At 35.8% G+C, this 16299-nt stretch overlaps 1 protein-coding gene across 2 annotated transcripts in view; it reads right to left on the reverse strand.

The window, feature by feature from the left end:
* Positions 1–3888: 3888 nt before the first annotated feature.
* The window catches only part of LOC113057819 (proton-coupled amino acid transporter 1-like), a 38030-nt gene continuing 25619 nt past the window's right edge, over positions 3889–16299 (reverse strand). For both annotated transcript variants that reach the window (XM_026225347.1, XM_026225346.1), the window contains exon 12: positions 3889–5595. In XM_026225347.1, coding sequence (XP_026081132.1) covers positions 5327–5595 — 269 coding nt within the window. In that variant the 3' untranslated portion in view covers positions 3889–5326. The remainder of the gene's footprint in view (positions 5596–16299) is intronic.

Genomic DNA, 16299 nt, shown 5'->3' on the forward strand with positions numbered 1-16299 from the left:
ACAAAAAAATAAATAAAAAACTATTAGTGAATATTTGAAGTACTAATGGAGCACATCAGAACATTTTTAATTTAGGAGACATGTGAGAGGATTTTCAGGTTATAATTAAGATTATGATTAAACCTAAATCTACATATCATTTGATCTCAATTTAATTAACTCAATCAATTAAAATTCATTAGGGTGACAGAGGTCACATATTTGAAGAAACTTGGGATGTAATATTAAATAAGAAAATATATCTATGTTATGAATGAATAAAAGTTATATTAATGAGGATGTAAGATAGGAGATTTTGATAGATTACATATCTGAGCATATTTTTGCAGAGCTAAATGAATTTACTCTATTATCTGATACCTCGATTGCAAAAAAAGAATGTATGACTTACATCCATATCAATTATTTTACACAAATGTAATTGATAATTAATATTAGTTACATTATTAGTTGATATTTTAGCTTGTTTTCTGGTTAAGCAGAAAATGGATCACAAGTAGAAAGTTATAGCAATTGTAATAATTCATGATTCATGAACTTAATGTTGCATAAAAAAGGAAATATGAATTTTCTTTTTTCTTTTTTGCAATGGAAAGCACTTTCATGTGTCCCTCAAATATTTGTGTTTTTGTGTGTAAACATGCAAAAAGTGTAAAACTGTGTTATTTGAAATCTCCACTGCACAATTTCTGATCAAATATTTATGAAACTATAATATTTTTTTATGTAAACATTACTATGAATGCATTGCATTCATGTTTTAACAGTAAGAAGTCTTAATAAAATTTAATCACTGTGCAACATATGTTGTGAAATATTCACTCTACTGTGTGGAAAGAAAGAAACATTTTACTCATAAAGAAACTTTTTCTGACACTAGTTGTTTTCATGCATGAACACCATAAGTAGATTTTTGACAAGACACATGATGTTTTCAGCTAGTGCCTCAAGTGTCTCACACACAACACACACCCACTAGTCAACACACGTTAGAAACTAACACTTGCCCTGGGCAGTTTTCTTCATGGTTTGCTGCCAGTCATCATTATCCATTCAGAGCAGGTTCAGCAGAAGAAAAAGTATAGATCTCTGACAGGGAGCTTTGTGGGTCAGTGAGGACAAATAGCTTGTAGACGGGGATTTATGCCTCAGGGGTTGAGAACAAAACAGGAAAATGTCACACAGATGCTGAGACTCAAATCACAGTAAACGTTAGCTTATAACACTGCTTAAATTATGCTCAAAAGAAAGTCTTTCAGGAAGAGCTATGTTCAGACATGCTTGTTAATGATAAATGATTGTTCCAGGTCTAATGTAAGTTAAGCTATTGACAGTACAGTACCTTTACTACAGAAAATCATTTAACATAGATTGCATTTACAGTGGAAATTATGGGGGCTTCATGAAGCTTTGAAATTTTAGCATTTTTTAAAAACAACAACAACAACAGTGATTCATGCATGCATCCAAACTACCCTTATGCCATAAGAGTTTCAACATTTTAATAGTTCGCAACTAGGGGCTATCTATGTGAACCCACACACCAGTTTTTACCTGATCTCGAACCAAATTTGTAGGCAGTTTTTATTAAGCAAAGCTTTGTTTAACCAAAATGAAGAAAGGTAGTCTCTTATTGGCCAGATAAAAAGCTAATGTTATTTTATAAATTTTCAAATTAATGAAATAACATATTATGCAGACACTTCATTTTTGGTATTAGAGGACGTCACTTGCATTTGGTTTGCAACAGGTGTTTTTAATGCATTTACAAGCTGATTTTTTCATTGCAACTCCACTGTTCTGACCATCACTATGTTGAGTGCTTTGAAAAAGTGAATTATTTTGCAGAGCATTTGGTTCAAGTGATTTAAAGTTTCAAAAAGTCGGTAACACTTTAATGAATAATTGTTATGCATGTTATGCATGCTTATTAGCATGCATAACACTAGCATATTGGCTGTTTATTAGTACTTACCAATGCACATATCAATACTTTGCTCTGCATGACCATATTTTAGATCCCTTAATCATACTCCACTAATTTAACCTACTACCTTACTAACTATTAATAAGTAGCAAATTAGGAGTTTATTGAAGAAAAAGTCATAGTTAATTAGTTAATAATGAGAGTTCAACCTTAAAATAAAGTGTGACCAAAAAGTTTCTCCCATTATGATATGTTATAATAACACAAGTTTGATTGGATATAATCGCTTATTACAGGGTTCTCTCCAAAATCTGATTGGTCATTAACTTCATTCAGAGGTCAGATATTTCCAAATATTCAACATCGACTATGGCAGCGCTTCATAGTCAGAATGAGCTCAGAGAACTAGATTATTAATATTACTGACATTATTGAATAATCAAACAGAAATGATGGAAGAGTTTCAGAAACCATTCTGAATAGTTCAAGGCAGAACAGAGATTTCAAGCTATAGAGAAAGCCTTGAAGAAACTCTATTTTGTTGTTGGTGTTACTTATTAACCTTGTTCACAGCTGGTAGACCCTGCGACTTTCTCATGAGTCATGACATGCTTCACATTTTGTTGACGTCAAAACGTACAAAATTCATCTGTCTCTTGGTAGATATTAGCCAAATTACACAGACTATATTAAATACAGCTTCACTTGCTGCGAGTATAAATATGGTTTGTGCCATCCACAATATGTTCTGTGTGGTGAATTTCTGCCTGCCGAGAGCATGAAACCGTGCAATTGCACAATAAACCATTTCTGTGTTGGGTCTCCACTTGATGTTCATCGTAAAAGCTGGGTTTGGAAGCTAAATCAGTTGATAATGTGACTCCTCAAATAACACTCACTATTGCATGGAAGAATGTCAAGAATTTGACAAAAATACGAGTCCCAATTGTTACTTTAAACTTAGACGAATACCTTTTCCCATGGCTCTCCAAAGTTACTGTGCATTGTAATGGACAGCATGGCACAGACGCTGTCAGTACAGCTTAACTTGCAATGTTGATGCAAGTCAGATATTACTCGACCTTCATTACTTCCTGCAAACTGTTAGAAATTGGAGTTTCTTTTGTTGTTGTTTTGTAAAAACGAGCAGCTGGGGGAAAAAAATCAAAGACATTCGAGGCCGAAACTACATGAGAGAACATGGTCAAAACTTGACTTTCGTCCACACTGTATTTTTTCCATTATAAATAATGACAGCCTACCATAGCAATTTCCTTCTGATCTGTCGAAGTACGAAACACTGTTACTGCAATCAGTGACACAGTATTGAAGATGTCAGCCTTTACCACACCAACCAATCGAAGGTTTGACACGATGCAACTTCAGTGAAAGAGTTGCAGATTATACAAATCAACATTCTCAGCAGAAGTCTTATTAGAAGAAAGGTGGTCAAAGTACAATGAACAAATAATCAAAGCTGTAATTCACACAAACTGTTCATAAATGTCTGTAGTAGGCAAACACAGGTTATCACAGCTATGCTGATATTCAGTGATGAAATCTGCATTTTATTTCTTATTTATTTTTGCTCACGATAAGCCGTAATCTATTGGTATACGTCACAGACAAGCTCCTACAGAGCCACTGATGAGAGCTAGATGAATGACTGCATGCATTGAATTCATGAGCTTTTCACAGACACAAACATGGTTTGATTTTCTGTTCTGTCTATATACAGTAAACCGGCAACCAAGCAGTACCTTTACAAATGCACTTCTTGAAATGTTGCCCTTTCAAAAAACTTTTTACTAATGCAACATTTCAAAATACCTTCACCCTTAACAAAGCTAAATCTTCCCAAGTACCCTTGAAGCAAGCATATATACCCTTAGTTGGAAAACACTGCTTTGCAACAAAAGACTCAGTGAGAAAAATCACATGCGATGAAGAGTCAGAAGAACACAGACGGGCTATCGGTTCTTTAATTAAAACACACCGAGCACAGAGCAGCTCTCAAGGCCTGCGGATTTAAATCAACTAGAGAGACACAGAGAGGCAACTCAACAGCTGGACCATGAAACTCATTCTGATGATCAACAAATAAATGAACTGTTTTTAGAATCAATATCAAATATTTGTAAGTTTTAAAATAGAGATATGTTCATTTTCCACAAGGTCAGCATGAATTAAAGACCTACAGCATGTGTACATCAAGGCGGAAATCCATGAAATCACAAAAAGTCAAAAGCAAATAACACATAACAACAATTACAAAAGCTGCAGTTGAGTGAAAGTAGAAAAAAATACAGTAAATGATAAAACGGTCAATAACTTTGGCACTGCCCTCAATATATAAAGAGAATTCATACAACTTAAAATTAAAAAATAAAATTCAAGTACCCCAGTAAAAAGTGTTTAACACAACAGTACAAGTGTTTTAAAATTAAAGTTACTCAACGTACATGCACTTAACTCCTGTTGCTTTGCCTGAACTTGAAGTGTCTTGTGTGCTACACATCATGAGATCTGGAGCCTGTTTTAAAACCATTATATACTGCACGCATCTGGATAAGAGAACTGGCCATTTGTGGATACTGAAATAATGTTTTCTAATAAATATATCAACAGATTTCTCTGTAAGATGACTCACTGATGGCACCTGCTGATTATAAACGACTGTTTGATGAGCGAGATGGCACTAATAACAGAATAAACCTATGAAACATTACTTAAATATGTAAATCAATTAAAAAAAAGACTAAAACAGCAGACACTGTGCAGATAAAATAGTTTCAAGACCACTGAATTGAGTGTTTTATGACTCAGTGAGACTGAGAGGTATTGGGTATTGTGTAATTGTGCAAACATAAAGCATTCTGTACCTCGAATGGATTTTCCACATATTTCCAATCAAGTCTAGGTTGAGTCTGTGAGTAATACGCAGAAGTAAATAACTCGCTTTTGGTCATGAAACAAACACAAATACACATTTCCAAGCAGAAATCACTATTCACGTCACTTCTTTTCAATTTCAACATGTAGAAACACTCAGAATGAGTAATCAACACATGAACCTGATCAGTCAAAATGAATGTGAAAAAACACTATAAACAAAACATTCAAATGAGCAACATTATTCCATTAATATTCACCATACAGTTTGAATAAAAGGCTTCGGCCCCAAAAAGTTTGTAAAAATGAGTTTTCTGAAACCAGTGTAACTTGGGATACGAGGAGACTTCAGTGCAGCAAAAACCGAAGGACAAAAACACATAAAAAATCCATGAGCTAGGGACGTTCTGTAAGAGGAATCCCAAGCGGAATTCAGCAGAAATCAAAGGAGCATGTAGTAAGTAAATGATTCAGTGGGTCTGCATTTATTCTGTCGCTCGGTCAGCATCACAGCAGCTGCAGGTGCGTGCCGTTGTGTCTGCTGCTGTTCCGGGCCACAATCTCCTGGATGGAGATGTACGTCCCCGCCACAAAGCCCACAAAGCCAATGAGACTGATGCCGATGTCCTTGACCATCACCCAGCGCTTCATGTCTTCATTATGGAAGGTGATGATCTGAAGCAGGGGAGGGATGATGAGGGCCAGAGCGCTGCTGCTCACCGAGCCCACCAGAGAGATGACCAGGTCAAGCTCTGGGATCAGTACGGCCAGGGCACCTGCGGAGAGACAGCAGAGGAACATCAGGTTTGACCGTGACAACTTTCGCCTGCTCGGGAGAGTGTGAGCGCTCCTCATGCGGTTTAGATTGTAATGTTGTAGACATTCGTAAGAGTGCATGTTTTATCCCCACAGGTTTACAATGAGCAGACGGTGACAGTAAAGCATACACTTTTCATAAACTTGTTTATAATTAAAAGTCCTGTATCAAGCATTGTAAAGAAATTATTTTCTTACTTAATATTTTAAGTCATTTAACTTCTCAAGTCCAAAACACTAAGTCTTGTTTTCTCTAAAATGTATACACATTATGTTAGTTTTTGCTTCTGCAAGTGGGGTGAGAAAAATAATCTTAATTCAAAGAGAAAGCTGATTTATTTTTCTTGCCCCACTGTCAGATATATTTTCTGGTTTTAATCAAAAACTAAAAATTATTATTATTATTTTTGTAATTTTGCTTCTCAAGTAAATGTATCTTGATACATTTTTAATGGAAAACATGAAGAAAATACTAAATTAGAAAATCTTTTTTTTTCCTCTTCATGTTTATTATTGCCATTTTGGTTACAGAATAAACGGTTTAATTCATATATTGAATATATCAATTTGATTGAATGTTAGCTTCTGTTTATTGTAGCCCATAACCATCATGGGAACACCGATAGGTAGAAATTGATAGCCTGAATGCACTGTAAGTCGCTTTGGATAAAATGTCTGCTAAATGCATAAATTTAATTTTCCTTTTTTAATTTAGCCCTTCACAAGAAGGAAAGTCTAATAAATAGCTCTGACCCCTAATAGTTGACTACACATTAGTTAATGAAAAGAGGCCTAGTCGACCATATTTAAATTAGTTAGTTGGCTGCAGAAAAAATTACATAAAAATAAAAATCTCAACAGGAAACAGTGAAGTCACAGAATAATCTTTAACATGGCTGATAAATATTAATTTATTCATTTTTATATGTAATGAATGTATAGAGCTTATGTTGCTCCGCCCCTTTTTTTAGCACTGTGCTCATTGACTGTATTTTAGGTGAAGTCTTATGAATTTATGAATGAACTGCTCATTTTATAATCTTCCCGGTCTACTGACATTTGTTATGACAACATTACATTACATTACACATAACTTTCGTTAACTCTGCAATAAATAAATCTACTTCACCAGCTAATTTCTCTTCGACAGTGATGCTGTAGAGCTACAGAAAACAACAACAACAGAAATCCAAAGAAAATAAGTCTACATTCTAAATGACTGTGCACTTGTTTCTCAGTCATAATGTGTATAGGCCTAATAATAATTCATAAAGAGTTTGAAGCAGAAATGTTTTAAAACCTAGCATAAGTTGTGTATTTTAATCAATAAAAAAAATCCTTGTGAAGGTCTCCTTGCATCCCTTTATAAAGGAAAAGAACACATTATTTGATACATTTTTACAGTGCCTCTAATGTTCCTTAATGCGCTCCTTGGGAAATAAGTAAGCGTTAAGCCCTGGAGAAGGAAAAAAGTAAAAAGCCAGAAGTCGAATGTAATGTTGATGAGTGCACTGGATGTTAAGGAGTGGACAGTGGTCATGCCGTGCGCTGCTTTGGGAAAGATTTATCTTGATCTGTCACTGAAGGGATTGAAGTGGGCATAGAAAGCCACTGTTCTCCACCGAACAAGCCGTCTCTGATGTCTGACGCTCTTCTCCTAACACTCTGTGCACGGCGGGAACACCGCAGCTTTTAAATCTTCAAACACTCACACTGCAAATTACTGTCTGTTACACATGAACACACACATTCGAGCACACACCCACTTCCTGTCACTTATTATTATGTAGGGGTTGTCAGCTGTTTACTTTCTTCTCATTTGACACACTATTCTTTTTGAACCAGGATATCTGATAAATCGAGATTGAAAGACTGATCTTTTGAACGCTGTGCCATAATGCATGCTCTCAAAGGCCTTGGAGAGTGAACCGAACCGAACTGAACTGAACCGAACTGGATGGCATGCTTTGTGATATGATGTTTTGAGAGGCCAAATTTTAAGCCCAAAAGAAGACACGGACCAAAGAGGCTGAGATGTAGGTCACTTTGAAGATTTGAGCTGCAAACATCAAACAGATGAAGCAGACCCAGGTGACAGATTCCCCTCGGGGACTGAGAGCACAACAAGGCTTTAAAAGCTATTGCAAAGTAAATTCACATTAAGGACAAGTGCTGGATCAATTGATGGATCCTACTAAGCTCGGCTCTTCCAAAGAGCTAAATCGTAGAGGCCTCCATGAGTCCTCGGCCGGTGACTCGTGATGATAGAGAACATACATTTGTAGAAAGATTAGAAACACATTACAGAAAAACTATTGTATGGGTCAATGACTTGATGCTAATTGTTTTAATCAGGAACCCTTTAAAATGCAGTTTATACATCCGGGATTACAATGACTTGAATGAACTTCTATTAAGAGCATGTTTCAATTTCTGAATTAGATTAAAAATATATTTAAATTAAAAGATTAATTTAAGATTTTATTTTATTTTTTGGTTACAGCACATGACATTTTTGAGTCAGCGACTCAAAATATTTCTTGAAAATGGTATAAAGGTTTACAAAACAACTTGAAGACATCATAAAAAGTAAATTTTTAAAATAATGTGTTTTACACTAGACTGCACACTCTCAAATGTGTTAATTATCAAAGCCAATCGGCTTTAGTAATATTGAGAATACACTCCCTTTCAAACGTTTGGGATCAGTACGATCGGTACGAGCCTCGGGCTCATCAAGGCTGTATTCATTTGATCAAAAATACAGAAAATACTGTGAAAATCGTATTGCAATTTAAAACATAATTTATTCTTGTGAACAAAGCTGAATTTTCAGCATTACTCCAGTCTTCATTGTCACATGACCCTTCAGAAATCATTCTTTATCAATGATTTTATCAATTTATTATCAATGTTTGAATCAGTTTTGCTGCTTAATAGCATTTGGATCCTAACTTTTTTCAGGATTCTTAAATGGTTAAAAAGTACAAAAAGAATAGCATTTATTCAAAATGTCAATATTTTTTTACAACTATACACTATCATTCCAAATGTTTGGGGTCAAAAGTTTTTTATTTATTTAAAGAAATTAAAAAGTGTTAAATTGATCAAATGTGCTAGTGAAGACTTACTGTTAAAAATTATTTCTATTTGAATAAGTGCTGATCATTTATATTTATCAAAGAATGCTGAAAAAAAGTATTAAGGTTCCAAAAATATTAAGCAGCATTTCTGAAGGATCAGGTGACACTGAAGACTGAAGAATAAATTACTTTATTATGTATTCTCGATCAAATAAATGCAGCCTTGATGTGAATAAGAGACTTGTACTGATCCCAATCTTTTGAACAGTGCAGAGAAATGGTATTTGATCAGACAGGCCCATCCTTCGGTCTGAGCGAGAGTCCCTCATCCATTTCAGGACTCACCTCTGGCTCACCTTGACAGGTCACTGAAGCCACATCTGCAGTCAGCACATTACTCCTCTTGGAAAAGAAAACGGCTATGCCTTGCCAATTGAAAGGCTTCTAAATTAATGAGGTCTGCCACTTTATTAAAGCTATTTTTATAAAGGCAATTCTCACACAGCAAGTATTTGATTTGCACACACAGCAACTTTGACATCTGTGCTTAGAGGCAACTTGATTTATGTATGGAAGAACACGAGAGAAGCCTACTATCAGACCTTTAGAGAAACTCAAAAAGTGGAAAAGGTGTCAAACTACAGAGGATATAAAGCTGTTGGCAACGGAGATCATTTTCTATTTATCATATTTAACCCCAGGCTCACAATTTGAAAATCATTATCAGATCCAGCGCATATCGAGCAAATTTGCTACAGTATATGGTTTAAAGTGACATAAGCAGATTTTTACTCTTGCTGAAGAAAATGTGAATGTGCACATGTAACCCGCCATGATGCTTTGATCAGGTCTATTTTTCCTGTAAAAAACAAAAGTGAATCACAGAATCCCAGAAATCAATACAGATAACTCTATTGGTTTTTCTTTTTGTTTTAAATAACAATTAATAGGTCTAAACTGCAAATTATTAGACTACTAATAATATAAAAATGGTTTGACTATCATTCTAAAGTTTGGGGTTAATATGTTTTTTTTTTTTTTACTGTAAACTGTAACATTATGAAATATTATTATTATAATTGAAAATAACTCTTCAATACTCTAGCATCATTACTCCAGTCTTCAGTGTTACATGATCCTTTAAGAAATCATTTTAAGATTGCTGCTCAAGAAACATTTCCTATTATTGTCAATGTTGTGCTTCTAAAGATATTTGTGGAATACACACTACCGGTATATAAAGTTAAAACTAACAGCAACATAAATATATATATATATATATATATATATATATATATATATATATATATATATATATATATATATATATATATATATATATATATATATATATATATATATATATATATATATATATAAACATCTTTATTGTGACTTAAAATCTCTAGTCTTATATAACTTTGCCTTTATTTATTTCATCTAAAAATAACTCCAGATGACTCATTTGTTAAAAACAGGATTGATTCCCTTGAAACAACATCATTATTGACAGTACTAAACAATATTTCAGGATGTATTTCTTTATACTCATAACCACATTTAGAGAAGGCAATAAACCACCAACAGCCTGTCTGGTGATTATTAGCCTTGGAGGTAACATTACGAGATCCAACAACGCAAACATCACCACAGGACCAGGGATGAGCTAAAATCAGTCTCAAGGCAACAATATCCAAGGCTATATAAATGTTACATATCCATAGTCTCTTAATTACCAAATGCAGCGAACCTCAGGGACACATTTCACAATTGTAAACAGAAGACATATGGTCATATCTTCACTCCCCAGACTCATCTGGTCAGAGCGAGGGAGTCCACATTTAAACATTTTGCTTTTCACATCACATCTCTTCCCATCTCTGACGACCAGAACATTGGTTAGATGAATTTGGAGCATGGCCAGGCTTATTTGTTTATTTTATGCTTTAAAAGTTTCAGCGTGTTCAGACCACACAAGTGAGATAATTTAATAACAATCCAATTTACATTTGTACACAGGGCAAATCCCCTTCGGCCATGTGAAGATTTCTAGGGGCGGACTGTGACAAAACTACAGTGGGGAGCGCAGACGCTGTGACAAATTACCCATTATCCCCTTGTGAACAATTCTTGACTGTCAGACAATGACTGTTTTGAAATATAAATAGAGGCTCATCATGGGCTCATTGTCAGGAGACGGATGAAGCAGCCTGTATTTGAGCAGTAATGAATGTTTGCATCGATAAAAAGTCAATTGAAAACACTTGAAGTGCACTACGAATCTCCTTGGAAGAAATATCGTATAAAATTTAACTATTTATACATTTCTGTCTTCTGAAGATCACAAAGCGCAACAACACAAACAGCAGGCAGCTGTTGTTTGACGCAACACAGGCCTGCATCTCTAATGAAAGTTTGATGCTGGCGATGTGATCGATGCATCCGGATGATTCACTGCTTACACTTCACACGAGAAGTCAGAATAATGTTTTAAAGGGGTCATATGATGCAATTTCAAGTTTTACTTTCTCTTTGGAGTGTTACAAGCTCTTGGTGCATAAAGAAGATCTGTAAAGTTGCAAAGACTAATAAATCTCAAATTCTTTATAAAAGTTAAGACTTGTCCACACCCTCCTAAAACGGCTCATTCTAACACGCCCCCACATCTCCACATCACTACGTGGGAATATTTGCATAACACCGCCCAAATGTTCATGCAAAAGAAAGAAGCCGTACCTTTTATTCTTGCTGTAGCTGCTGGCACCATGTTGTGGAGACAATGTTTTGTTGTGAAAGCGAAAATACTTCCAAAGTGGCCTTCCAAAAGAGGACACATCTAGATATCAGTGGTTAGTTGTAGTTACAACTTGAGTTTTTTTTTTTTTTCTTAAACTGCATAAACACATTTAATTACACCGAATGCACAAAGTAATTTTCTTTTTAACAACATCATATGAGCCCTTTAACATGTGATCCTCAAAAACATGAGCCAGCGTTTATATAAATCATGCTGTTGTGTATTACGCCTCAAAAGCAAATAAACAGTTGCCTATTACGTTATTACAGACTGGCTGCAAAAAGAGATCAGTCTAATGTGAGGAAAATGTATATCAAGGCTTTTGCCCATTCTTGCAAAAATGAATAGATAAATAAATACATGCATATTGCCAGTAACATGTCCATTGAGATGTTCTCAATGGATGTTTTCAGTCCATTAAGAAGGCCCGTCGTCAGTGGCCATTATACAAAATTAATAATTTCACCTCAGACATATCAACCACAAAATAGCTATTTATTTCTCAGTAGAATTTCAAAATGAGCAACTATTACACTGTCAGAGGGACAGAGAAGCACATGGAATATGCTGTTCGGAATAAAAGAGCCTTCAAAGATGGGAGGGAACACCACATACCCACTCATTACAACGTCTAGGAAAGTTAGTGTCATGAACACTGTCATATTAGCCATGAAAAATTATGTGTTTCGGCCTCTCCTATAGCAGAGAAGAAAATAGATAGGGTCAGAAAGAGGAGACATAATGAAGCTTAGAGTATAATGTCATTATAAATTAAAATATGAGTTGTATCTTAGCTCCAAAAATACTCCAGGAAGGGAATGGCAGGTCTGCATGTACCATCTCATCAATGCATGCATCAATGTATATGCATAACAGCTGGAAAAAAAATCTTATAATTAGAATGTGTTTAGTGAATGTTGGGGGTTATATGTTTGTTCAGATTATTTGATTCAGATTTTTTTGTAAGGCAAAGTGTAACGGAGAGTTTGCAAAGAAACTTTTGTTGACATGAAGCAGTAAGTTGGACTGGATCTGACAGCAGCTGCATTACAAAATGTAAGTAAATAATTTCGTAATGCTTTGTCTGTAAATGATGGACGGTTGTATATGAATAATGTTTTAGAAACATTTACTCAAATGTAACAGTGGTGATACTCTGGGCTGCCCCCCTAATAGTTGACTAAATGTCAGTCAACGAGAAGAGGCTTAGTCTACTAAAATTGTATTCGTTGGTTAGTCGCAGAAAAAAATAAAATAAATCAGACAGACTGTTAATGGCTGCTCCTTGAGGTAGTTACAGTATATCGGGTAGAAAATCCAAACATTCGCCTATCATTCGTCAACCTCAAATTTAACTTCTAATTGAAACATGTAAGTAGTAGCAAGTTTACATGACCAATAACTCAAATGTAAACTAGATACGCTAACCATCCAAGTGCTTGTACAGCATGTTATTAGCATGCTACTGCATGACATGACGGCGCGATCACTGGCATTTTTCCTTACACAAGTATAAACAAAATAAGCCATAATTGTTTTGCACATGCAGATAAGAGTAATATATCATCCAAAACTGCCAAGGGTCTACTTGTATTTGTGTAGACTCATAACAACAACTAGACGTTGTGCTTTTGTAAAATAAAGAAAACAAACAGCATGTGCGTTCTGCCGTCTCAGTCTTGGTGAACTAGTGCAACTCACAAAAATGAACCCAAACTCAGTATGTAGGTTACTGGCCTCACAATATACCGTATATGTACAGGAAGCTTGAAATTTCTACTTTAAAATGAACAAATTCTAATCGAAAACAAATAGATTACTCTCTGATTCTGTAATCCGTATGAAAGGTGCACTTCTCTCTGAAGGCACGTCCACGGTGTTGAGTCAGCATCATCAGCTTCATCTTTGATTAGTCAACTAAGCACACGGTTAATCAGCTGTTATGATTCGCCCCTTAAAAAGGTCCAGAATGAGGATTAAAAATTATTGTTTCCTAATATAATATATACTGTGTATACTGTGTTCTTAAACATTAGGCTTGTGTTTGCAGCTCCTATGTTCACAGTAAATGTTACTCCACATGAGTTAAGGTTGTTTTAACACTCATCTGAGAATGCAACATGCGCATAATAACCTAAAATCTGACTGTACATTATCCCTCACCTACCAGGGGAAGAATGTTAAATACAAATATATACATTAAAAGGTCAGATGTAAGGAACGGTAAGTGGGTCTCTAAATGATTAAAGGTCAGATCGAGCACAGTATCACGCGAGTTCATATAAGTAGTTCTGAAGACCTTCACTCTTTACTGGATGCCATTTTCTGAGACCTTTGGAGTCGCATGGTTCAGGTGCATCCTTTTTGTTTCAGCAGGACCGAAGGAAGCATGTTTGGAGCCTCCCTGGAGCTGCAGGAGGTCAATTTCAGCAGCTCCTGAGGTAAAGTAGAGGAATACGGCGCAGTCAGAATGCCCTGGTGCTCATGTGTCAGCATGCTGTCAATGGTAGCACTGCACTCCCGGAAAAAGCACAGGGCCAGAGGGGGCTCACGCACTGTCCATTCCACTTTCCATTAAGAGTGCACCCGGGCACGCTCGAAACCCTTGGAAACACAGTCATCCTGCTCTCGTCATTTCCGAGCTTTGATGTGCTCTTCTGTGAAGTTGATTTGGAACAGGCACTCCACTGTGAGAATGGAGGATTTATAGGAAGCACAAATGGTTTGATTGTTAATTTGTGTCACACGCCCACTTCATTCCTACGGCTTTCTTCAGGAGATATTCCGAACTGAACCATTGGGAAGCAAAGCAAACAGAGGAACTTTCTGTACTTGATTCATCCAAACATGATTCACGCAGAGGGGATTCTTTGCAAAGTCTTACACAAATGAAAGAGAGACAGCTTGCTCACCTCGATAAATCAAAGCAAGACACAACACTGTGACACTTACAGAATTAAACAACTCAGAACCCTAAGCTCTAACTATACTCCAACAATGCTGTTTGAATGCAAAATGCGACCCCTGGCATTTACAAATGCACTCTGGACTTTTTTGAAAACACTGTTTACTCCGTAGGATTATAATTATGAATGTATAATGTATAAATTATTATAATGTAAAACAGATGCTGGCAGCTTCAAAAAAGACGCCAAGTGTGAACAGAGCCTAACTTGTATGTGCCTTCCTCATACAAACCAAGTGTTTGTAAAGACTAGACAGGAACAATAATGTCACATCTTACAAGTTGCATATGCATGCTTGCTGTCATACACAAGAAGATTTTGTTTTTGTTTCTTTTTGACATTTAGGAATCTCTGCAGCTTTTAAACAGGACACTTTATGCTTTATTCAACCCCTCCATAAGACACTCAAAAAAGTGGAATTTACAGGTGATTTACAAAAAGTGCAAAGTTAAACAAACTGTGAAATGCATGTTTTGACAAATCGCATGCTAATATTAATCAGATAAATGCAGAAGCTAGGCAACATAAAGTTATGTTTTAAATGTGGCTCTGTTCTAAATCCTAAATTCTGTCTAGACAAAATTAGTCAGAAGGGCATCATAGGCTCCTTAAAGGAATGGTTCACACAAAAGTGAAAATTGTGTCATCATTTACTTGCATTCTTTCGCATGAAAGAAGTTATGAGAAATGTTTTAATGCTTTTCTATAAAAAGAAACTGGTTTTGGAGGCCACTGATTTACAATGTTTCGATAAAAAACATTTTTTTACGAAGCCCCACACATCACATGAATTAACTAAATTAAAATGATGCAACAGATTAGTACAAAATGGTTACAATTTACCTAAAACAAGGGAGAAAATTTATAATTACAATCAATTTTTTCTTCCGCATATCACATGTGGAGCCTCATGTGGAGCCTCATAGCACACCTTGACATCATATGAGGGCTTAAATGCTAGGCGAAAAACTGAACTTAAATTCACTTTATAGAATTTAATGCATTGACTAAAGCTGACACAAGCCATGGGGAAGTACACTACCCAATCAATTCCTGAAGGACGAAATCTAGTACTGCCCTCTCATTAAAAATACTGTTTCACTCAGATAGATGTCACAGTAGAGAAAAAAAGACTTGCTTCTTCCATTTCATGCCGACTGTGTTTGAACACAGTTGTGTGGCTGCAGTGTGTCAAAAGAACCAGCCTATAATGGTAAATATCCACCCAGTCATTTTTTTATAATCCCAATAAATCATAAACAGTCTCTCCAAACAAGCGGTTCCAGATTTCTCCCTATAATGACGTCATGCTCGGGAAAGTCCCGTCCATTTGTGCTGCTCTCTGCCTTTTTAGCATAGACCCTGCCTTGAATGAGAAGCAGTGGTCCCCCATTACTTTGTACTTGCTGTAGCTGCTGGAAATATAATGTCAGCACCAAAGAGGCATTATAAGTGTTATGTTCCGGGATGCACCAACGAACATAGGAGTCAACATAATTTTTTTTTTTTCAAAGGGAAATGTCCCAGAAAAAATATGGCTCTTTATAAGCCTAATGTTGCTAATGCTACCATTTCCTCTGCCTTTTTTGGAGACAAATCTGACGTCCACCAGTAAAACCGTAACACCGGTGGTATGCCTGCGAGCATGAAGCTCCACCCTCTTCTGAAAAGGGAGGCGGGAGCACCAGCTCATTTGCATTTAAAGAGACAAACACAAAAACAGTGCGCTTTGCCTCATACCTTAAAAGTGGCAATTTTAACAAACTATTAAAATGTGTGGGCTATTTTGCGCTAAAACTTTACATAGACACTCTGGGG

Source organism: Carassius auratus, chromosome 39 (genome assembly GCF_003368295.1).
Source record: "Carassius auratus strain Wakin chromosome 39, ASM336829v1, whole genome shotgun sequence".
In the NCBI taxonomy this organism is placed as follows: Eukaryota; Metazoa; Chordata; class Actinopteri; order Cypriniformes; family Cyprinidae; genus Carassius; species Carassius auratus.